At 40.7% G+C, this 22,734-nt stretch overlaps 1 protein-coding gene across 1 annotated transcript in view; it reads left to right on the top strand.

The window, feature by feature from the left end:
- The first annotated feature begins 908 nt into the window (after positions 1-908).
- greb1 (growth regulating estrogen receptor binding 1) overlaps positions 909-22,734 on the top strand; it is a 23,527-nt gene continuing 1,701 nt past the window's right edge. The window contains exons 1-30 of the mRNA XM_085452086.1: positions 909-994; positions 6,341-6,501; positions 6,668-6,748; positions 7,196-7,372; positions 7,549-7,731; positions 9,298-9,390; positions 9,710-9,832; positions 10,806-10,967; positions 11,102-11,224; positions 12,999-13,184; positions 13,316-13,452; positions 13,700-13,976; positions 14,075-14,203; positions 14,283-14,480; positions 14,569-14,766; positions 14,882-15,065; positions 15,220-15,403; positions 15,516-15,652; positions 15,771-16,122; positions 16,242-16,357; positions 16,557-16,762; positions 16,899-17,451; positions 17,626-17,782; positions 17,875-17,977; positions 18,146-18,301; positions 18,460-18,596; positions 18,692-18,853; positions 21,246-21,450; positions 21,957-22,119; positions 22,240-22,358. Of these exons, the coding sequence (XP_085308212.1) occupies positions 6,348-6,501; positions 6,668-6,748; positions 7,196-7,372; positions 7,549-7,731; positions 9,298-9,390; positions 9,710-9,832; positions 10,806-10,967; positions 11,102-11,224; positions 12,999-13,184; positions 13,316-13,452; positions 13,700-13,976; positions 14,075-14,203; positions 14,283-14,480; positions 14,569-14,766; positions 14,882-15,065; positions 15,220-15,403; positions 15,516-15,652; positions 15,771-16,122; positions 16,242-16,357; positions 16,557-16,762; positions 16,899-17,451; positions 17,626-17,782; positions 17,875-17,977; positions 18,146-18,301; positions 18,460-18,596; positions 18,692-18,853; positions 21,246-21,450; positions 21,957-22,119; positions 22,240-22,358 (5,155 nt within the window). The 5' untranslated portion in view covers positions 909-994; positions 6,341-6,347. The remainder of the gene's footprint in view (positions 995-6,340; positions 6,502-6,667; positions 6,749-7,195; positions 7,373-7,548; positions 7,732-9,297; positions 9,391-9,709; positions 9,833-10,805; positions 10,968-11,101; positions 11,225-12,998; positions 13,185-13,315; positions 13,453-13,699; positions 13,977-14,074; positions 14,204-14,282; positions 14,481-14,568; positions 14,767-14,881; positions 15,066-15,219; positions 15,404-15,515; positions 15,653-15,770; positions 16,123-16,241; positions 16,358-16,556; positions 16,763-16,898; positions 17,452-17,625; positions 17,783-17,874; positions 17,978-18,145; positions 18,302-18,459; positions 18,597-18,691; positions 18,854-21,245; positions 21,451-21,956; positions 22,120-22,239; positions 22,359-22,734) is intronic.

Genomic DNA, 22,734 nt, shown 5'->3' with positions numbered 1-22,734 from the left:
CTAGTGACCAATTGCAGCACCATGTCGTGAAAACTGACGTTAATAATCAAAGTAATGTGATTCATTGAGATGTCAAACGTTGATATTGTTGGTGAATTAAAGAGTCTTGAAGCATCAAATAAATAGCAGTACCTATAATAGATATGCATCTACTTGCTTTTTGTGTTTTCGTTGGCACAGTCATTGGTCCACTAAATTCTTCCTAATACAGGAGAGACGATTTTTCGTGCTCAACTGAATCCATTTTCTCAACCGTTTTATCCTGTTTCATAATTTTCTTTCCCTTGAGGTCTGATTCTCTCAAAAGCGGGTAAAAACTTTGAGGCGAAAGGGGGTTAATTGAGGTAAAAACCATTCAGTCTCTTCCTTGTTCACTTTGCATGGCTGTACCATTGGAGTATTTTCTTTATCACCACGATTCTATTTTTTTTTTAGTGTAAATTTGGGTTGTTTGTTTTTTTTCTTTGAAACTTCAGAGATGATTCATTGGTTGTCGAAATGTTTACAAGGCTGACTAATTATTTAATCGCTAGCTAGGAGAAAGAGAGAACGAGGGGGAAAAAATTCCCATCTAAACATTTTGAACCATTTTCTTTTTTTTCAGGGGAGCTCATTGTGTGACAAATAACTTTTGCAAAAAAAAATCCCCACAGCTTTACTGTTGTCCGCTCCTAATAATAATAATAATAATAATAATAATAATAATAATAATAATAATACAGTAACAGAGCAATGGTATCTTGTTGCTTTTGAAGAAAAAGATACATGAATTAGGGTTTAAAAAAAAAAGGCAAGCGCTCGCAGTCGGACTGTACCATTGTTGAGGAGAGAGGGGGAGGGGGGGACCTTTCCACGCGGAGGATCAGAGGTGATGACACGCGCGATCAGTCCCGCTGTAGTCTCTCGCACCGGAGACATGGTGACACAACACCAGATCAGCTTGCAGGCTTTTCTTGAAGAGTAGTTGCTCGATTTTTCTCGCTGAATCGTAGAGGTAAGTGCGCCCAGTAGCCAGTTCATTTTTTGGTGTAATTTCTGTAGGCATGACACATTATCTTTTTGGGTTTCTTGCTGATGAAAAACATTCTCTGCCAGCTCGGTTGTAGATGATGTTGTAGTGATCACTGCGAGCAGAGTGGGTATGAGCTGTGGCGCTGTGTCTTGACTGTTTGCTTGAAACCCCCGTGGTGTATGTGCCTTTAACCTTTTACGTTTGTATTTATTTAATAGTGAGGGACAGCTGTCTATGTAACATAGGATTTAGGTTGGCAGCGGAAGAACATACATATATATATATATATATATATATATATATATATATACATACATTGGGTGAATGTGCAGTAGTAGCAGCAAGCAGGTGAATTCTGTACATTAATATGAATAGACATCTGACTATTTTACAGGATTAGTTATGTTTGCTAGTGCAGATAGTTTGTTAGTTTGTCCCCATCTCCTACTGTACCAACGTAATGAAAAAGTTTCTCATAAGGTCAGTTTGACTAATTAAATAAAGTTTAATTTGGGCTGCAGTTTGTAAGATGAACTAATAATGATGCCTACTTGTTGAGACATTTATACTCCTGTTATGTTACTTTGTTTATTATCTATGTAGATGTGTCAACAGATCATGTGTTGTCTTGAAAATTGCCTATTTTTCTCTTCTATTAGGTCCTTAAACACAGTGGTTACAGCCTGTACATCAATCTTTTTGTGTCATGAAAATTTATTTCATGTTAGGTGTAATGTGTAGCTAAACTCAATTTTTGATACAGAGTAAATAACACAAATAATATTTGGGTAATGAGACCCTTTTTAGTCACGTTGTAAGCCATCCTGCAGCTAAACTGTTTTACATCGTAAGGTGCAGGTTCATACTGATTTTGCATGCATGTAGACAACACAAGTTTCCCTGGAGTCATGCATGATAGAGAGAACAGAAGAAACAAAAACTGCTGAAGGACGCTGAGTGAGATAGCGAAGCAGCAGGCGTAGCAGACACTGAAAATTCAGGGAGTTGGAGCTTTGTAGTCCCTTCCAGCTATTTATTTTTGTGCACAAACTCCAACAGATGTATTGTGTACTGTATGTTGTCAGATGCAATGTTGTGTTTTATTATAAAATTGATGTACATGTAGGCATGCTCAGAAAGAAACATCAGTGAAAAATCGCTGAGTTTCAGTGATTGGATATCTTTGTGTTGGCAAAGGCGAGTGGTTGGCTGAGTGGCTTCCCAGTGCAATGTGTGGATGGCTGGCTGAAGAGTTGCCTGACCAGTTGGCCAGTTGGCTCCCTTACCATCGATTCAGTGTCAGCTGAGCAAAGTGTGAATGAAAGCATTTACTGTGGGTCAGTGGTCAGTTATGGACCTATCAAAAGGTCCGCTTGTGTGTTTTTGTGTGTGTATTATTGACTTCCCCTTACATATGTGGCAGGCTTTGGCTCAGTGCTCACAGAGCATCTGCAAAGCTGGAGGCTTTTTTTTCTTTTCCATTTCTGCTGTTTGGTGCCGAAAGACATGCTGTACTGACCAGCTGACCGTGCTCGACATTCCTTTGCCTTATCGTCTTATCTCTCTCACACAGTCACATGCACAATTAGCTGAATATATGTATATGACCAACAGTGTTAGCAGGATCATTAACAGGAACTGTTATGTAATGGTATCGTATGTGTTTAGCTATGTCTTACTTCTAGGAACACATTTTTTTTTAAATCCATGAGGTAAATAATTAAATATAAAGCTGAGGACATGTTTCAAGGTTAGGTTCCAGTTAGGCAATTAAAAGTTGAATTTAGAGTTAGTCTTCAGAAAGGTAATGTAAATTAATATAATGTCCTCTGAAGTCAAAGATTTATGGCTGTATATTTGCGGTGTGTGGAGACTGCAACCCTTCATGTCTGACTGAACATAAAGAAAGAAAAGCTACTGCATGTGTTTGTGTGTGGCTGGTATGTGTGCCTGGCCAACGGAGAAAGAGCCTGGGGTTCTTATCTGACCTCCCCGGGATGACCTTTCACCCCTCAAGACAAGCCTTTTGTGTCAGCTGAGCTAGAGCCTATGAGAGAGCATGCGCGAGTGCCTACATGTGCGTGTGTGTGTGTGTGTGTGTGTGTGTGTGTGTGTGTGTGTGTGACTGTGCATGTTTGTGCATATGTGTATAAGAAGTATAAGCCACATCAAAGCCTTAGCTAAACATTGTTATCTAAACCCCCCTTTGACCTCACGGTCATGAGACGTCTCTCAATCAAATTCATCCATGCCCTCAAAAGTCAGCATGTGCATGAAAGTTTGCATATATTAGCAAGTAGGGACTCACGAGATGTGTGCTGTGTGTTGTTGTTGTTGTTGTTTTTTTTCATTAAAAAAAGAAAATAAACAAATCGAGCTCATCTTCTTCATTTGTTATTTAAAGGCAGCTACATCCATTTATTTAAAAGTGTTGAAGTTCTCAATATAAATGTACTGGTGGCAAAGTGCAGTGTGTGGATTGCGTGGTGCTCAGAGCTTTGGGAGGATCCTAACTGCAGGTTTGTATGTGTGAGGTGCTGTGTTTGAAGCCAGCAGTGGGAACAGGGTCCAAGAGGTCATAAACCACCACAATAGTGCCTCTCTCCCCAGGGTGAAACAGAGGCAGAAAGAGAAGAAGGGAAGGGTGGTGGGGGGTGGTGGTGACTTGAAAGGATCTCCCACTTCCATGCCAAGGAGAGAGGAAGGTGGGGGAGATGGGAGGAGAAAAGATCAACAAAGCTTCCTTAAAAGTTTTAGTTCAGAGATAATTTCTGTCATCTCGGCTGCATGTCTTCCTTCATGTGTAAGTGATCTCTGTTTTGCTTGGAACATGTAGTAAAAAGAATTAATTTAGGACCTATAACAGTAAGAGTACAGAAGTAATATAATAGAATGTAACTGAATAAATAGCACTAGACTATTTGTCCTTTACCTAGGTATTTTACACTCATACTCGAGTACATTTCAGAAACAGCTTCAAAGATGAGGTTTCCTCATCCCATTAAGAAATGTATTTATTCCTTTTTATATAGAAACTACTATAAACTCCCTTTTGCAACTGTAAACTGCATTGTCACAAAATCGTGACAACAAAATGTTTCTGAGCTAATAAAAAGGGGACTGTTTAGAGATATTTGGTACTCTTTTTACAAACATTCAATGATCTTCTAGCATGTGATGCATTGCTATACTGAAAAGTATGCAGCTTGATCAAAAGTGGCTGAAACAAAAGCATCTACAACAGTAAAATGCATTAATGCTGCAGTAATGTTCCTGCTAATTCTTAGCAAGATTTTGCATTGTGTTGGCACTTTTACTTAAGTAAAGAATCTGCATCATGTCTTCCTCCTTAGTTGTGCAGCTAGAGATTAAAGATGAGGGCATTTTTATTGAACAATACAAGTCCCAGAAGAAGATTACTGTCAGTGCTTTGTATGCTTTGAGAGTGTCCCATAACAATATGTGAAGAAAATCTCTCTTTGAAGTGATAGCACAAGGAACCACTTTTTATTAACAAGTAGCTACAAAACCACACCACACAGCTCAAGGGAAAGCCAATTCTGTTTCCTTAGATTGACAGCATTTGCCTATTTGAAGTTTAGGATTTTGGTTAAGATTCAGTAAAAGGTGGAGTACACCTCTCTGCTTTAATCTGCTTTCCCTTCCATTTCCCTCCCCACAGTCTCTTTCTGTGGTTGTAAAAAGATCAGACTGCGCTTTGGTAGAAGGTGTGATTACTTCCTCTCAGTCCCGACTGTGTTATGACAGGGCTTTTTGTCTTCTGCTCTCTACAAGACGGTGCAAGGCATTAAAAGCCAGCTCTGCTTCTTTACATATGAAAGTGTGGAAGCAGAAGGTTGACTGGTAAGGTATGTGTATGGGAAATGTGAGAGAGAGGACGTGTGTCTCTTTCCAACAAGTGTTTCAAGATGAGAAAATAAAACTGAAATCAAGAGAAGACTTGTCCCAGTAATAGATAGATAGATAGATAGATGTTTAGGGAAAAGTTTAACCAGGTTTAACTTTTGTAAAGATATTAAACTCTTTAAAGGTCAGTTAAGTAAATGAATACAGCAGTTTTTATTATAAATGGCAGTTCATGTCAGTTTAAGTTAAAGACGATTTGTTTAAGCTGAAATTACAGAAAACTGAGACCGAAAACTAACATCTGTTACTCATTAATCCATATACCACGATATTTAAAACTGGATGTCATATTTTGGCTTTTAAAGATTTTGTACATGAGCCTCATGGTTTAGAGAACCATAGTGTAAGGTACTTACTCAGCTTTAAGGCTGTAATCTGACATGCAAGCCTTTAAAAAGAAATTAATCTACCCTTCAGGTTTCTGACTATTTGGTTCGTGTACCCAGGTTTGCCAGTCAGTAATGTGCAGCTTGTGTGGGTCTGTGCTTGTAGCAGCTAGTATATGAGCACTCAGAGGTTTGGAGGAGGGGGATTAAGTTGGTGTTTACTGTTCAGCCTTGTTTTTTTCTTGTTTTTTTTTTTTCTCCCCCTGTGTTGAATCAGTTTGTTCTCTCTGCAGCACATTTGGTTCTGACAGAAGTCTTTTATGAAAATACTCAGTGTTTTATTACATTTTGTATTATTATGTAATTGACTTTTTAAAAAAAAAAAAAAAGAAAAACAGACTCATCTGTTTTAGAGTAGAGAAGCGAAACGAAGCAGGGAGAGAGCGGAGAGAGAGCGAGAGAGAGATGCACTAGAGCAGAAAGGAGAAAAACAGAGGGAGGGAGTAGCGTCTAGGTCAGGGTGCCCTGACACTGTCAGAGCAGCTGATTTTATATCATGCTGTCTGGACAGATTCCATCCACCAGTAACCACTGTTTAGACGCGTGTGCGCATGTGTGTGTGTGTGTGTGTGTGTGTGTTTCTCCCTGTGCTTCTTTGTGACTAGATGTGTTTCTGATTATTTGTGTGTGTATGTGTGTGTGTGTGTGTGTGTGCGTGTGCGTGTGCGTGTGTGCTACTTCAAAATCAATTCTACCTTAAAAGGAGGCCTTTTAACTATTTATGATAAATAAGACTTGAATGTCACCTTTGTAGGCTTTGTGTGTGCTTGAAACATGCACCTGGACCAAAGATAAAAAAAATATAACATACCGGTAGCTATTTTTTTTAAGAAGTCCTGAAATCCTCTTCCTCTGAAATCATCTTCCATAGAAACCACAAACATCACAGAACTTCTATGTGGTCTTTTTCCCATCTTGCAGTTTCTTTTTCTAAAGTAACTAAAAAAAATACCATTAGCATGGACAAATTGTCCTGTACTGTCCATCACAAGATAAGGTCACTTTGTTTTTACAGGACATCAATGGGGAACTCTTATGCAGGCCAGCTGCGGACCACACGTTTTGAGGAGGTCCTCCATAACTCCATTGAGGCTTCACTGAGGTCGGACACGATAATACCCCGACCTGTCTTCTCACAGTTATACCTTGAGACAGAGCAGCCACTGGCACGTGACGGTGGGTTTTATGGATGGTCATGAGAAATGATATTTTGAACAACACAAGGGTTTGATGACTTTCTGATGTTCAGCTGAATCTCAGTTTCTTTAGTTTTTATTTTCCTGTCACGTTTTTTATGCTGAAAATGTAAAGATTTTGGTTGTGCTTCAAACATGCTAAACAGATGAAGATGGCTCAGAGTCTAATAGTCCTCCGATACCCTACCAGATGAAGCCCCCACCTGAGGGATGCTGCACCACTGACGGTTTGTATACATACACATAAACACCATATAAAACCAATAAACATACACTCTCAGGAATACATGTGCAAGATAGTGACTATAAATAGGATTCGGAGCTGGAACAGTGACAAGGAGATGTACCTTTTAGGCGTTACGTCCTCTGTGAATGCGTTGTACATGATGGGTGAAGTAATGGAGAAAAAATCAGGATTTGTACCTACTCTTGAGTTGAGCTGTCTTCTGTCTCATTTTGTATTCACTCTTTAATAAAAATAAATACAATAAAAATGTACTACTCATTAATTAATTTTCTTGACCACTTATCCAATTAAGGGATGTGTGTGTGCAGAATCTGTTCCAGCTGTCATCGGATGAAGCGCAGGTTACACCCTGGACTGTCAATCACAAGGCACACTGCCCTTTCATTTACTGAAAAGCACTTTTCTGTCCTGATTTTCCACTCCACAGGCTTTTGTCAAGCAGGCAAGGACCTTCGCTTGTCCTCCCTTGCTTCTGATCCCTTGGATGTACCCCCTGGGTTCATGTTGGTTGGAGTAAAGTCTCCTTCTCTTCCTGAGAACCTGCTGGTCTGCGCTGTGGACCGCCGCTTCCTGCCAGACGAACGGGGTCGTTACGCACTGTTGGGTGAGGGAGAAGACTGAAACAGGAAATTGTTGTTAACAAAAAATCAGCTGAAAGAGGAAAATAAAGAGTGCATTTGTGCCATTCAGTTGTGTGAATGTAGGGATACGCAAAAAATACTTTTTATTTTCTATACTTTTTATTGTAATAATTTTTTTTCATTTTGGTACCCCCAACAGGTTTCTCAGGGAACTGTATGGGCTGTGGAGAGAAAGGTTTCCGCTATTTCACAGAGTTCTCCAATCACATTAACCTGAAGCTCAACACCCAGCCCAAGAAACAGAAGCACTTGAAGTACTATCTGTACCGAAACAGCCAGGGCTTGCTCGTCAGAGGAGCTCCCATCTGTTGGAGGGGAAATGGTAAGAGGTGCACACATGTTAATGTAGTCAGACAGTTAAGTTGACTTCCTGATTGTAGCACAAACACCGATTTATTCAATTGTAGTGACTAAACACTGTAGGTCACAGATGTGCATAAACGTCTTTTTTCAAGAAACATTTGTCTTTGATCAGATTTAGATTCAGCAATTACTGGTGTCCATCTTCTGCATTAAATAGGATTCACATAAAGAAAAACATAAAGCACGGGGCAGAACCTAGATCTGCCTTGAAATATAGTTTACCATTTTCCAGCAGTTTATAGATGAGCCCTATCCCCTCTTAAACATAACTTAAACATAAGTGCTCAGAATAAAAAGTGGACTGTTAAAAGCATCATGATGCAGTAAAGATAAAAGGTGCTCTCTGCTGTTTTAATTTGTGGTCTTTTGTATTTATTTTTAAACAGGTAGTAGTCCATTGAATAAAATAAATTGCTCTTGATATGTTTTTTTTTTTTTTTTTTTACTACTCCGCTCAAATTAAAGACAGGGAATGAAAAACATTGCCACTAAATGATGGTTTCATTGACAGATTAATTAACTTTATGAGAAGGTCTCAAGGTCTGATTTTATTTTGAAAATCCTTCTCTGTATATTTCAGTTAGCATTGTTAGGACAAAAAAAACAAAACACCCAATGCTTGTTTTAGTGTAAACAATGACCAAACTCTCACAGCTAATGCTGTAGCTTAGTCATGTACATATACAGCATTGTGTTTTTTTTATTTTTTATTCATTTAACATCCAAAAGCAAATCATATTCAAAATAATTATCCATTGTGTAGAATCTTTGGCTCATGTATTCCCAACCAAGTGAATAAGTAGTAAAGCCATAAGTGCAAGTGAGAGGTCATACTGGAGAGCGTAGACTGTAGACAGAGGCATAATAGTTTACTGATGAACTTTTATGAAGTGAAAGCGCTTGTGTTTTTTCATGATTTGTTAATCCTGAAGTTTAGGAGTAAAATGTGAGACTTATTTTAAAAACAAAAATCGGAGCTCGGGGTATGTATTGCTGCAATATTACCAGTCAAGAAATCTCTTAATGCTCGTTTTCAAAGCACGAAGGAGTGTTGATATTAAGAAGTGTGGAATATATATGTTGTGCTCATGGATGAAGCTCTTTTCCTATTTGCTTATTGTTTAATAATAAACCAAACTAGGTTAAACCCAGTGACGGAAGTTCATGTGTTTGGCTGGTTAAGTAAGTTATCGTCATCGTTCCCCACAAACGTCTCCAGGACCGTCGCGTTTTTACTCGATACTGTTTTTAATCTTTTCTGCTACATGGTTTTCTGATGCGCTTGTAACTCTCACTGACTGCTTATTAGTATGCCTTCCTCCCTGAGCCCAGTTTTAAGAAGGATGCCATTATTATTATGCCGTCTGGATAACTTTGCTGAACTTTCAGACCATGACTGGAACACTTTGTCTTCCCATGAACCTCGCACACCTGCACATTGATGCATACACACATTTAAAGCTAGCCATTACAGCAGCTTGTTGCTGCGTTTCTGTCTCAGTGGTGATATTTTTTTCCATATCAGATGGCAGGATGAGACAGTTGGGACCCACCCTCTCAGAAGGCCAATCGACACCAGATGAACAGCCGCCAAATCAAGCATTGAGCCAGCCATCAGGTAACAAACAATACAGAGATAAGCTCCAGGAAAGACAAGTTGATTCTTGGGTTCCTTTTTGGTTTTTTGTCATCATTTTTTGTTTGTATTAAAAAAGATTTAATTGAATCATTTTCAGGGTGCAAGTCTTATTTAAACACAAGGCTGCTCAGGGTTATTGGCACGTCAAAAATTTGTAAACAGACAATCTGTATTTTGCTTAAATGAGCAAAAGTGAAGAGTGAATGCAATTATTACAGAAATAGTTTCAATGAAAAGTTTCATTCATTACTGTTGATTATTTTGACTCAACTTTGTTGTTTGTCTCTGCTAATGGCAGCTTCACATACGGAGGCACAAACAGCTGACGTCTCCCACACTCTGATAAATGACAACCAGGCTGTTCCCTCCAACACTCAGCCACCTTTAAATCAGTCAGGGCCTGGAAGACCCTCAGCTACAGGTACACTGTGCACTCCGGTGACTTCTGCAGTTTATTCCAGTTGGTTTAAAGGCTTACAGATGATATTTTGTTTAAAGGGGTTTTGGTTATGCTACAAATCTAATATCTCATAAAGTAGTTGCATACACAGCTTATGTAATGTGTTGCAGAATTTTTTTAATTTGCTGTTTTAACCTGATCTCTTGGCTTCTGTGTGCATGTAAACACAGTGAGTTTTGTGTCTATTGTCACTGACCCCCTCCCAAGGGTCCTCTCACCTCTCAAAGCAGAGCTCCTGCCTCCATTAGTCAAAACACCGTGTGTGAGTGTGTGTGTGTGTGTGTGTGTTATAACACCCCTGCTATACAGACGCCAGCCAGCTGCATTGTCTGCAGAGGGATGTCTTTTGTTTTCCCTGCTTTCATTTGCCAGCACTTCAGGCACTAAATTTCTACATCCCCTTTTTCTGTCTGTCTTTCTCCCGCCCTCTGCTTCAGTCTGTCACCTCTATAAACCAAGGTTGTAAAATACCCCGTCTCATCTTCTTTTTCCTGCTTTCTCTCTTATTGAAAAGCTTCCTTCCTGTCAGTGTTGTTTTTTCATGGTCCTTTTAACAAGTGGGCCTTTTATGTGTCCCCCATATTACAGTATTACAACAGAAACTGAAGAGGAAAAGACAGGTTGATGCATGACTAAGATGCAATTCTTTTTTCTTTTCTTTTTTTTTGTTGGATTAACCAAAATCACAGATGTTCTGTTGGTTTGTTGACCAAGATTACTCGATGTTTTACAGAAAATCAATCCTAAAACAACCTGAGTTGTAGAAAAAAATCTAATTTAACAAATTAACTGTCAAAACATGCAGGAGAAGTAGAGTTTGCGCATCTGGAAAAAATGAGAAATGGTGCAATTTAAAGATTTAAATCTAATTATATTCCAGTTGAGTGTGTCAAGCTCAATAAGCTTTTTCTTTTTCTTTTTATTCATCTTTCAGGGGTACATGTAAATACTGGGCCTCCCAAAAAGAGGCACAAGGGCTGGTCACCTGAATCGTCTACCAGCAGTCTGCCTGAGAGCACAGCGAAAACGCCACCATCTTCATTGGCCTCATCAACTTTATCAGTGTCCTCTGTCGCCACCAACGGCTCCAGAGCAGGTACAATCAGGAAAAAAAGACTATATTTTACTTCTACTATGACTCTATAAACGTATCAACAAGACAGTTGTGTGTTGTATGATCTTCTTGTGTGTTTTTCTGTCTAAATATTTGTATTTTCCTTCTGTATGCAGAGACTACAGCCCAACAGGGTTCATCACAGTGGATCTCAACACCGCTTTCTCCTCCAGAGGTGCCAGTAATAGTTCCAGATCAGCTGCTGCAAAACTGCAGACTGCAACCTGTCATTTTCAAAGGTTAGAAATTTGAGTGAGAGCTACTCTACCTTACTAAGGCTGGAATTGTGCTCACACTTGGTCAACTGTGGATGCCATGAATGTGTGGTAGTTCCTATATTATTTATTTTAGTCTGCCTGGATAAAATGATATGCTGGTGTCCTTGTAGTGTAGGTACTGCAGTGTCACAATAAACTGGAGGACATGCAGATGTCTGCAAGGAGCTTACCTCTGATGATGCAATCAATGTCACTCAGACCCAAGCAGGTCCTCGCGGACTCATGGATTAGGAATGTGTTGCACTTGAGTAAGAGAACATGCTGTTAGGTTTCACAAGATTATTTGGATTTGTGACAGTCCACATCCAGCTTGTATTTCATCATAATTTTCCATTCAGCTGAACTCAGCTTTTCTTACGGGTGAGTTTTTTTTAGTCAAAGGCTAGTTTAGCTTGCCCCTCCTCGTGGATCAGAGCCCAGCCAACACCTGATGGTGTTGGTCAGCCTCCCCTCCACCCTTTTAGCCCCTTTCTGTTTTCTGTAAACTTAACTTTGTGTTTTCACTAAATTTTCCTAACCTATCTGCCCTTCACCATGCCAGCCAACATCTTACCACATGTTGTGTTTTTTAAATATTTGGTTCCTTCCGTCACAGTATTTCCATCCAAGTCTTCCAGTCTGCCAAAAAGTAAGACTGAGGTTGTGAGTTAAGTATGATGAATCAACAGCTGGAGCCTTCTTGTGGGTGCTGGAGCAGTAAATTAGTTGAAATAACAGGCGGTGATGCAGGACAACACCAGTATTGACATGCCCGAGGTAGAGGTGAGAGAGTCTGCTATGTAAATACGGTAGATAAATTGGTCCAGTTTAGTCTGTGTGAGGCCAAAGAGTACGAGGTGCCTGCCTAAACCAGCTTACAGACTTCACTGTGTTAACTGAAGAAAAATACAAATACATAGGTCACCTATGTCTCTTTTTTCCTTTTTTCTTGCATTCAGTTTTTGCCTTTTCTGCACCAACAACTTTATTCATTTGCATTTGTCTGTTAATGTATTACTTCAGAAAATGCTTACTTTTTTACATACATACAAGCCTTTAAGACATAAAGACTCATAAGACCTTTATTTTACTAATTATAAATTATTACAAAACTGAGGTTATTGTACTCGACCCTAAAAATCTTTCTTCATGCATTCATTACTTCTGTGTAGGGCTATTGTAATTCATGATTATCAGGTTGCTCTAAAAACACCCTGAAACATCTTCAGTTGATCCAGATACCCTCTCTACTTTTAAGATGAGTCTTTTTGATAAAACTTATAGTTGTGACCCTGAACCATCCCTTAGTTATGCTGCAATAAGCTTTGGGTACTGGGGGACTTCCCAGCACTTCACTCATCATAAACCCTCTTTGTGTTTATACACCACTACTGTATTAAACCATTCAGAGATTATACTCTGGCTCTGTCTTTTGTCCTGTCTCTGTCTGAGCTCTTCTCTGGACAGCTGCCCCTCCCTGAGACTTTTTCTGCTGGAGTTTGCTTCCTGTTAAAAAGGAGTTTTTCCTTCCTGTGATTGCTCATAGGGGGATTTGTTTTTGAAGTTTCTTTCTAATATTGTTGGGTTTTTCACTACAATATCAAGCAACCTGAGACAACTGTTGTGAATTGTATCTAAATAAAACTGAATTACATTTTTTTCCATCCTATTTCCAGCTGAGTTTCATTCTCCCTCATTCCCCGTTATGTCTATATTTTTCTTTATTTTATCTGTGCACTGCTTTTAATGTGTGCAGGTCATGGCCCTCTTCCTCAGCTGACTGGCAATGTAAGTGATGTACTTGTCAGTTCTCTACTTCAGAGCTGTTATCTGAGCTCACAAACACTACCCAGAGTCTACCAGCACTATGGGCCATCACCCATTCAACCACTGTCCACTGAGATGCAGATTCTGCTCACTGTCTATTACCTTGTTCAGCTTGGTAAGTATGCAATCTTTATTTCAGAAACACGCTGTTGTAGTAAACAGTTCATCAAAACTGTGGCTTTTTTACTTGCTAAACTGTTTTAAATGAATAAATGTTAAGTTTTGTTTCTCACCTCTATTTCCAAGGGTCTGACCAGGTGCCTCTGGTTGAGGACTTGGAACAAATATTCATGAGATCCTGGAGGGAGTCCCACCTCAGTGAGATCAGACAGTACCAGCAACCTCAAACAACTGGAACCCCAGGGAGGCACTATGGCATAGAGGTCAGATGCTGCAAGAAATAAAATAAAAAATAAAAAATAAATTATACATCTATATTTGAATTTAGGAGACTTTAAGGTACATATCTACAGGGCTTTTTAAACACTTCATAACACCACAGCTTTCTTTTCAGCTGTTTAGTACAGTGAAGCAAATATTAATAACTTTTTCATGCAAAATATTTGAGAAAAAAGAGAGAAAACATAATGACAATAAATTAACAAAGTTTTCGTCTTACTCTGTCTCCAGATCCCCCCTGTATTGCCTGGGCTCCCCCAGTATCTGTCTTTGCCCTCACAAAGCCCACAACCCTTGACCCCCAGCCAGCTTCCCTGGCTTGCCCAGCTGGCTGCATCATCTTATGGTGAGGGCGTGGTAGTGTTGGGGAAGGATGTAGGATCTTTGACTCAAGGCCTCCACCTAACTTTCAGCAGGTTAATGGAAGGACGGCTTGAAAACACCAACTATGTGGTCATCATTGTCACTGCTCCAGGACAGGAAACACAGTCCTGTGTGGTAGTTACAGGTGGGATCTGTATTTTTAATGTATGCCTTTTATACTGTATGTGAAAAATGTGGTCTTTATCGTCTTTGTGTATTTTATTGTATTGTATTGTATTGTAGGTAAGCACCAGTGTCGTGCCTTGGCAGAGAGTATGTTCTCTCCCAGTCAGGGTCTGAAAGAAATTGCCCATCAGCTCTCCACTGGTGTTGCACAAGAACTCATCCACTACTGCAATTCCCTCGGACAAGGTGTGTCTCTCTATCTGTGACCTGTTGCTCTGTTTTAGTGATTGTTTCCTAACTTGTTGTGCGGCTTTATGTTTTGCAGATGGTGATATAGATTCCCTTCTGGACAATGCCATTCTGGACAGCAGTGAGCCATCTCCTTTATCTAGCTGCCAAGAATCAGCTGAGGAGAGGAGTAATAAAAGTCCCATAGTCACACACAGTCCAAAGGACTCACATGCACACCTTTCAAAAGACAGCCCAAAAGACACAGCTTCAGGTCCCAAAGACACCTGTTCAGGTAAAGCACACATGACTTAGTGGATACAGTAAGTGGATACATCAGAGTCAAGTGACATGGCCTAAAATTTGTTTTTGTATTTGTGTAGAATACTCTGTTGATTGGCGAGAGGTGCGTCCCATCCAGCTGGCAGTGGCTAGAAAGCTGTTGTCCCATGTTTGTGCTATAGCCGACTCCAGCACACAGAACCTGGACCTTGGCTCCTTTGACAGGGTCAGCTTCCTCATCCTTGTACCGCCCTCTGAGGTTACATTTCAGCAGACTATTCTCCACCTCTGGAGTTCTGGTTAGTCACATAAGTCTTTTGCCAGCAATCGTGTTCATGGTTCTTCATTAATCAAAAGAATCTGAATTAATGTCTTTATTCCTATATATATTGTGTTTTCCTCTGTATTTGTCAGGTGTTCTGCAGGAGCTTGGCAGTTTAGACCAGGCATGTGTTTCTCACAGAGAGGCTGAACGTTATGTGGTCAAGATGGACCACAGCGCTCAGGCACGTATTGACAGCCTGATCCGGGAAGCACACAGTAACTCGTACACACTTTACATCCTGGTCCACGACCATGCCCACTGGGATATTAGCAGGTTTGTGTGCAAAGTAAAAAGAAAAATGTAATGATTATTGTTTTCAGTTGTCATTGTTTTAACAGTATCAGAACTGGTACAACAAGAGCAAATCGAGTGTGTTTACTCAGTCTCTTTGGATCTCTTCCCTTTTGTCCCTCTTTAACACTCTCAGTGCAACCTACAGCAGCTCAGATAGTGGTTTGGGTCTTGTGGACCAACTGTTAAACTCCCGACAAGTCAGAGATGCTACAAACATCCTGATTCTGCACGTCACTTCGTTTCCCTTTGCTCTTCAGACACAATGCACCCGCATCAGTCCCTACAACGAGATCCACTGGCCGTCTGCATTTAGTAATGTAAGATTTAATTTTCTATGTGATTGGTACTCTCTTTTAGTGTAACATTTTTAGACTAGCAATGCCTATATGTTCACACAAGTGGCTAAATCTGTTGGCTGTGTGTATACAGGATGTGGACCTGTATCATGAGAGGACACGGTACTTTGGTGTGTCAGAGCTTTTGGAGTCGACTCATTCAGGGAACAGCCTGCCTCTGATGCGTTATGATTCCTCATTTGAAAGCATGGCAGCTACCTTGGAAGAAAGGTTGTGCACTCACATGTGTTAAATCAACATAAACACTGTATGATTAAAAAAGGAGTTTTAAAATGATATCAAGAACACAGCAAGAAGGCTTTATGATCTTTCTGTCTCTGATTTCCAGGTTTCCAAAGCTGCACAGTGCTGTGATCCGGACCACAGTTTTGATCCAGCACTACTGTGTTGCTCTGATGGCTGTGTCTGGAAGGTTCAACCGTTCCCACAATCTCCAAAAACACACTTCAGTGGAGACCATGGAAATTGTACAGTCACTGGTCAATGCTGCACAGCAGTGTCCGGTCCATCATGGTCACATGGTACTAGTGCGAATCCCCTCTTTGGCTCTGGCAGCGTGGGCCCACCAACGGCTGTCCAGAGTGAGGAAGCAGCTGGGTTTGGAGGAGAATTTCGAAATCATACTGGGGAATCCCAAGCAAGCTCTGAGTATTGGACAGTCCTTTACAGATCAGATCAAGGTGGGGTAGTAATTCTTCAGAAATATGTTATATATGATTTCACCTGCAGAGAACTACAAAAGATTCTCAGATACTTTGAAAGCTGCATGTAGTCTGATTTGTCCTTCTGTTTCATGTAGAAATGGTTGAAGATCCAGGATGCTGACTGGGTTCCTTGTACCTACTTGGAGCTGGAAGCCCTCCCTTGCATCCTGATCCTTTCAGGGGCTGAGCCATTAGGAGAGTCACTTCCCAGGTATGCTTACTTGAATTTTATTCATCCCTCCCTGATTTTTCACATGACAGTATTTACCTTTGTTCTAGTGTTAGTGTTACTTTCTGTTTTGGCCTTAACAGATTAAAAAGGTATAACCCCACATTTTCTTGCATCACAGTCAAAAAAGCTGTCATAGTTGTAATTTTGAGTTTAAACAAAGGGGTCGTTCTTTCAACAGGTCCCTAAAGTACTGTGACCTTCGAGTGATAAGCTGCTCATACCTACAGCGTACCACGCTTGAACAAGAGTTGGGACTGGCTGCTTATCTACTGAAGAAAGAGTCACGACCACCACAAAACCTTGGATCAGGAAGTGACCTGCTCGAAAGCGATGCTGAAAAACTCAGTAGTACTGACAATGAAGAGGAGGAAGGACAAGATAATGGTAAGATTTCACAAAAACTATATTTCATATCTAAAGAGATAGATAAACTCATTTTGTTTGGGAAAATGATAAATGCTTCTTTTTTTTTTTTTTAAAGAAAACATGCTATATATTTTCTTCTTCCTGGTATTTTCAGGGGAGCCCAGCCAGCCACTCCAGGCATGCCCAGATAGTGGAGCTCTGGATCTTAACCCTGCTCAAAGCGCCACCTCTCCAAATGTTGAGAAGGTGGCCTTGGATGCCCCACAGTCTTCCTCACAGTCACAGACTCATCTTCAGCCACAGTGCTCCTCTCAGTCTTTTCCATGTCCCCAAACTGCACCAGAATCCCAAACGCAACCTTATGCTCCATGTTATTCGCAGTCTCAGCAGATCTCCCAGCTGCAGTCCCAGACTCAAATTCAGCTGTTATCTCAAACAAATTCTCAACCTTACCTTCAAATGCCCCCACAACAACCGTTACTTTCCCAGATGCAAATACGCTCTAAATCAACATCATCGGGCTCGTCCTCTCCGCGAGCCTCCTCGCCTGATCCGAGCTGCTCCTGGGCACGGGGAGCGAGTCGGCCACCTTCTGTGCTCCTGCCTCGTGCCCTCTACAACGTCATCACTGCAAGTGACAGCAGCGGGCTTCCACGATGTACTTCATTCCTGCCACACATGTCTGTTGCATGGGCAAGCAGTTTCAGGTAGGGGACATATACAACAATTTATAACACATATGTGCGTATATTTCCATGTTTTTCATATGAACATTGAGCATATAGAACAGCGATACTGAAAGTGAAAGAGTCTAAAAAATATTCCACAGTAATATTTTGTGAGTCAAAATATATACAACCAATCTTGTATTTTGTGTGCAGGCCTTTACTGAGTAAAATGATGACATGTACAGAGCAGTCACTTTATTATCGTCAGTGGACGGTCCCTCGCTCGTACCACATGGACAGCAGCAATCGCACAGAAGGCCGAAGTGACAACTTCCACCCTCGCAGGTTGCTGCTCAGTGGCCCCCCACAGGTGATTTCTGTTTTTATTCGTTTTATTCAAACTCGAGCATATGTTGTACTTTATATTCACATTATTTTATCTTTGTTGTTTTCCGACATCAGGTGGGTAAGACAGGAGCATACCTGCACTTCCTGGGCATTCTGTCGCGCATGCTGATCAGACTGATGGAGGTGGATATCTACGATGAAGAAGACATCAACTGCAGTCAGTGCATTTCCTGTAGCTTTCACCAGTTTTTAGATTCTTATGTTACTGTTTTTGCCGCTGCTTGGATCATAAAATCATATCTGTCAGTATTTATTAAGTAATCAGTACAGATTGTACATAAACCTGTTTTCAATGTATTCATTTGTAAATGTTTTGTATCTTCAGATTCCCAGACAGAGGAAGTGCAGTACCATCCAGCCAGTGCTCCCTGGCCCAACCCAGAGATTGCGAGGACGATGCCTTTCGACTACACCATCCACGACTCCAAATATGATGACATCAGCACCATATACTGCCCTGGATATAAACCGAACTCTGAAGGTAAGTAAAGCTGGAAAAAACTTGATCTATTTATCAATATATTAACACAAAGCCAAAACTATATGTGCATAGTATGAATATTACCTGTAGCTGTGCTACCTGTTACTTTTGTATTTTGTTTTTTGGTCCTTATCTGCCTTTGGTTGTTTGTTCTCCAGGAAATCCTGTGCGACAGGAAGATGTGTACCTACGTCGGCGGACAGCTAGGATAAAGTTGTCTAAGTATGCAGCCTACAACACATATCATCACTGCGAACAGTGTCATCAATACCTGGGCTTCAACTCTAGATACCAGGTCAGGACAGTACATGCAAGCAGACAGAGTTAAAAAATCGCACTCAAACTGTCTTTGACATGTGAACATGACCGTTGTCTCTACTCATAATTTAGATGTGCGAGTCAACACTGCATGCTTTCACATTCACTCATCTACTGCTTGGGGAAGAGATCCAGCTCTACTTCATCATCCCAAAGTCTAAAGAGCAATACTTCAGCTTCAGCCAACCCGGAGGCCAACTGGAGAGCATGCGGCTGCCGCTCACTTCTGACTGGGTGTGTTCTTGATCATTTAACTTGATCATTGAAAATAAATGTTCCCCTTTCTGTTCACCTCACATCAAGAAAAAGGTGGTAATTATAATAGAGAAGTAGAATTTAGAAGAAGAAGTTTTGTGTGTCAAGATTTAAAAGGAATTCTTTGCCTTATCTGCTTCCATGAACATTTTCATCCGCTGTTTTTGTTGACTATTTCTGTGAACAGATTTGTGGGGTTTGCCACAGTGCAACACCCAGGTGGTTCCACTAGGTGGTGCAATTAGCTTAGCAATTGCTAAAATTGTCCCACCAGCCCAGCAGTTCTTATTTGTTTTCACAAAATTATGCAAACAAAAGATTCGGGTTTGAGAAAGTATTGTTTGAAATTACAAGATTTGTTTCTTGCATCAGTCAGAAATGCTCTGATCTGTGACTATTTCCTGGACTTTAAATAGAGTTTAAATTCAACATAATCTATATATTTTTTTAATAAAATCCTGGGGTATCCTGAGGACGCTGTTAGTATAGCCTGCATGCAACATGGCCAGGGAAAATTAGCTCAGTAGCGCCACCTAGAAAATTGAAAAACGCGAGCCCCCGGTATGGGTATGGCCTACAAGTTTGAAAGTCGGTACACCATTATAACGTTCAGAGTCGAACAAAAAAGTCTATTATGGCAATGTCCTAAACCCAACAGGAAGTCCGCCATTTTGGATTGAAGGTGACATTTTGGCTCTGATTTTACCGTTTCCATGCCTTGTACTTTAACGAACTCCTCCTTGGGATTTGGTCCTATAAACTTCAAATTTGGACAGTGTCAACTACACCCTTGTGCCATGTTAAATTGCGGAGCTTTTGAGTTTTCACAATACTATGAGGCCGTGGCGCCATGGCGAATTTCGATGACTCGCCATGAAAATCTTATTGCCTCTCATTTTGTCATACATTTTCTGACCTTGACCAAAGTGAACACATATGATAAGGCTCCACCCCTGAACATATTTCAACTGCCATATTTGACACCAGGGACAGCGCCACCTAGTGGGAACAGGAAATGTCATGTTTTACACTTTGGGGTACAGTATTGTGATGGGTGACATCTGCAGCCTCAAATTTCTCCAGGAAAGCCTTAAGGAGTTGGTCTTGGGTTACAGTGAAAACTGTGACTTTTCACGAAAGGGTGTGACCCCAGCAGCATGGCGAACTTTGATGTCACGCCATGAAGAAACAAATTAGTATAACTCAATGAAATCCAGTCTGATCAGTACCAGACTTTACAGGCATGATGTCAGACCCGCCCTGAACAGATTGATATGCCCATTGTCGGAAATACGGACAGCGCCACCTAGTGGCAACAGGAAATGTCATGGCTTTAACTTTGTTGTACTGATTTTCACAGGTTCATCGTGGCCACCTCAAAAGCGGTGAATATCACCATCAGTCCCTCGTGATGCTTCAGTGCAAAAATTGTGACTTTAAACTGAACGGCGCACCCTGGTGGCAACGCGGTTCATCATGAAAGATGAAGTGGCTTTTGAGGGGCTTGGAAAGTTTATAGAGGCTTGAAATTTGGCACACACCTCCAAATGGATGAAGGCATTGTTGTTATGTAACCATTTTCCTTGAATAGCGCAAAATGGCTCCACAGCGCCCCCTACAATATTTCAAAACATCAGCCCCTGCTCTGTGTTTCATCTATGAGTCTGACACTTGGTAAGCTTGTGTAAGATATCAAGATGTACAAAAAAGTCTCTTGGAGCAATATCCCAAATCCAACAGGAAGTCAGCCATTTTAAAATTAATGTGTAATTTTGATGACATTTTCCCCCCTTTTCAGGCCTCATACTTTGACGAACTCCTCCAAGGGATTTCATCATATTGAAGCATTCTTCAGTGTGTAGAATCTAAAGACCTTTGTGATGTTAAATTGCGAAGCTTTTTCCGTTCAGGGAAACGGGGTGGTTATGGCGGCACGTAGAGTTTCAATCACTCGCAAAAAGCAGTAATCTGCAGTCACTAACAAACACAATGTCCAATCTCTCCCAAAGGTCGCAGGTGTGATGAGACTCGAGCTTGGAAATGTTTGTTATGCTATTTGTCAATAATGGTTAGAGCGCCACCTAGTGGCATGACTATAATCCTGGTTGAATAAGATGAAATGTTAGCTGGTGATTAAAAGCATGAAATCCATCAATGTGACATCATATCGGACGTGCCGGTTTGAGGTGTTGGCAGTGGCTCGACGTGCCAGGTGTGCGAGGGCCCTCATAACGCTGCTTGCAGCTTTAATTTTAATTTATTTTTCCACATAGTAATACAGAATTTTATTAATGAAATTCACGTTAAAAATAACAATTTTCTTTTTATTAGCATTATTTTTATTTTATTTATTTTCCCCCTTCTTTCCCAGAGCCCAGACTGCATCAAGAGTCCAATCTTCACCCCAACCACCGGCCGTCACGAGCACGGTCTGTTTAACCTGTACCACGCCATGGATGGAGCCTCTCATCTGCATATCCTGGTGGTCAAAGAATATGAGATGGCCGTCTACAAAAAGTACTGGCCCAACCACATCATGCTGGTGCTGCCCACTGTCTTCAATGGTGCTGGAATAGGTATTTTACTCATGTTAGTAATAAGTAAACTGTTATCCATAGTCTTCCATAATCTGGAGGGTCGACAGTTAGTTTACCCCCAATAAATGGGAGGATTTTATCCTGGATGATGAAGCCCATGCTGTGTAAAATCTATGATGCAGATCAATCAACTGTGGGGACTTCTTATGGAATAAGGCTGTAGTCAAAAGTATCTTCTTCATCACCATTTTGGTGGACTTATTCTTATATAGCTGCTTTCTACTCAGCTTGAGCACTTAAAGCACTTTATGCGACTTGCCTCATTCACCCATTGACACAGCTTCACACAAGCCCTTTTTTCTAGGCCTAAGTGCTCTTAATCTATAGCATTCATACGGATGCATGGCGAGCAACTTGGGGTTGCTATCTTACCCAAGAATACCTTAGCATGCAGACTGGAGCAGCCAGGGATTGAACCACCAAGCCTCCAAGTATTCTCAGCGACAGTCAACCCAAGTTTTAAAGTTTTTTTAACCAACTCGCAGGTGCTGCTCACTTCCTGATTAAAGAGCTTTCCTATCACAACTTGGAGCTGGAACGCAGCCGACGTTTGGAGGGAGGGGGTCCAGCAGGTGATGTCTGGCCTTTCATCATCCTGGCTGATGACTCCTGTGTTATGTGGAACACAGTAGACCTAGAAGCACGCAAGTACATAGTGACAGATTATTTACAACATAATTCATTGTATGAGTTAAAGGACTTGTTGTTTGTTGTTTTATTTTCTGGTTTGATTTAACACAACCAGTGTTTGATTTCTGTTTTACTTAGTGGCCCACTAGAGCACGCTGTGTCACTGAAACAGGTGCTACAGCACATGGAGGCCTGTCCAGACCTATCTTACTATGGTCTATGTGGCATCAGGAAGTGGAGCAGCCGTGCGCTGACAGGTCAGTGGTGACCATAGCAGTAGAGATGCACTGACTGCAATATTTTCTTTTTTCTGATTTTTTTCCTATGACCAGCTGATACTGATTTTTGGCAATTTCTTTTTTTTTTTTCTAAGCGCTATAACTGATATTATATACATGCAAAAATCAATTTTTCTTCATTGAAAAATATTCTTTTCATAATAAATAATTAAACTTTATAATATCTGCCAATTTGCAGTACATTACAGGTTCTTGGTCTCTCTTAAACAACTGAAAATAAAGTAAAAAGAGAAGAAGGGGTAAAGGTCAATGGGTGCACCCAACTTTACTTGATGTATTTTACCTCACCAAAAGCAGGTGTAGCAGATTGTTTATAAGAAAACAAATCACAGTT

This window comes from Copadichromis virginalis, linkage group LG1 (genome assembly GCF_057382275.1).
Source record: "Copadichromis virginalis isolate Kocher_CV1m ecotype Utaka linkage group LG1, C_Virginalis_male_GT1.1, whole genome shotgun sequence".
NCBI lineage: Eukaryota > Metazoa > Chordata > Actinopteri > Cichliformes > Cichlidae > Copadichromis > Copadichromis virginalis.
Note: the sequence above shows the minus strand (reverse complement) of the source record. Positions and strands in the feature narration are given on the sequence as shown.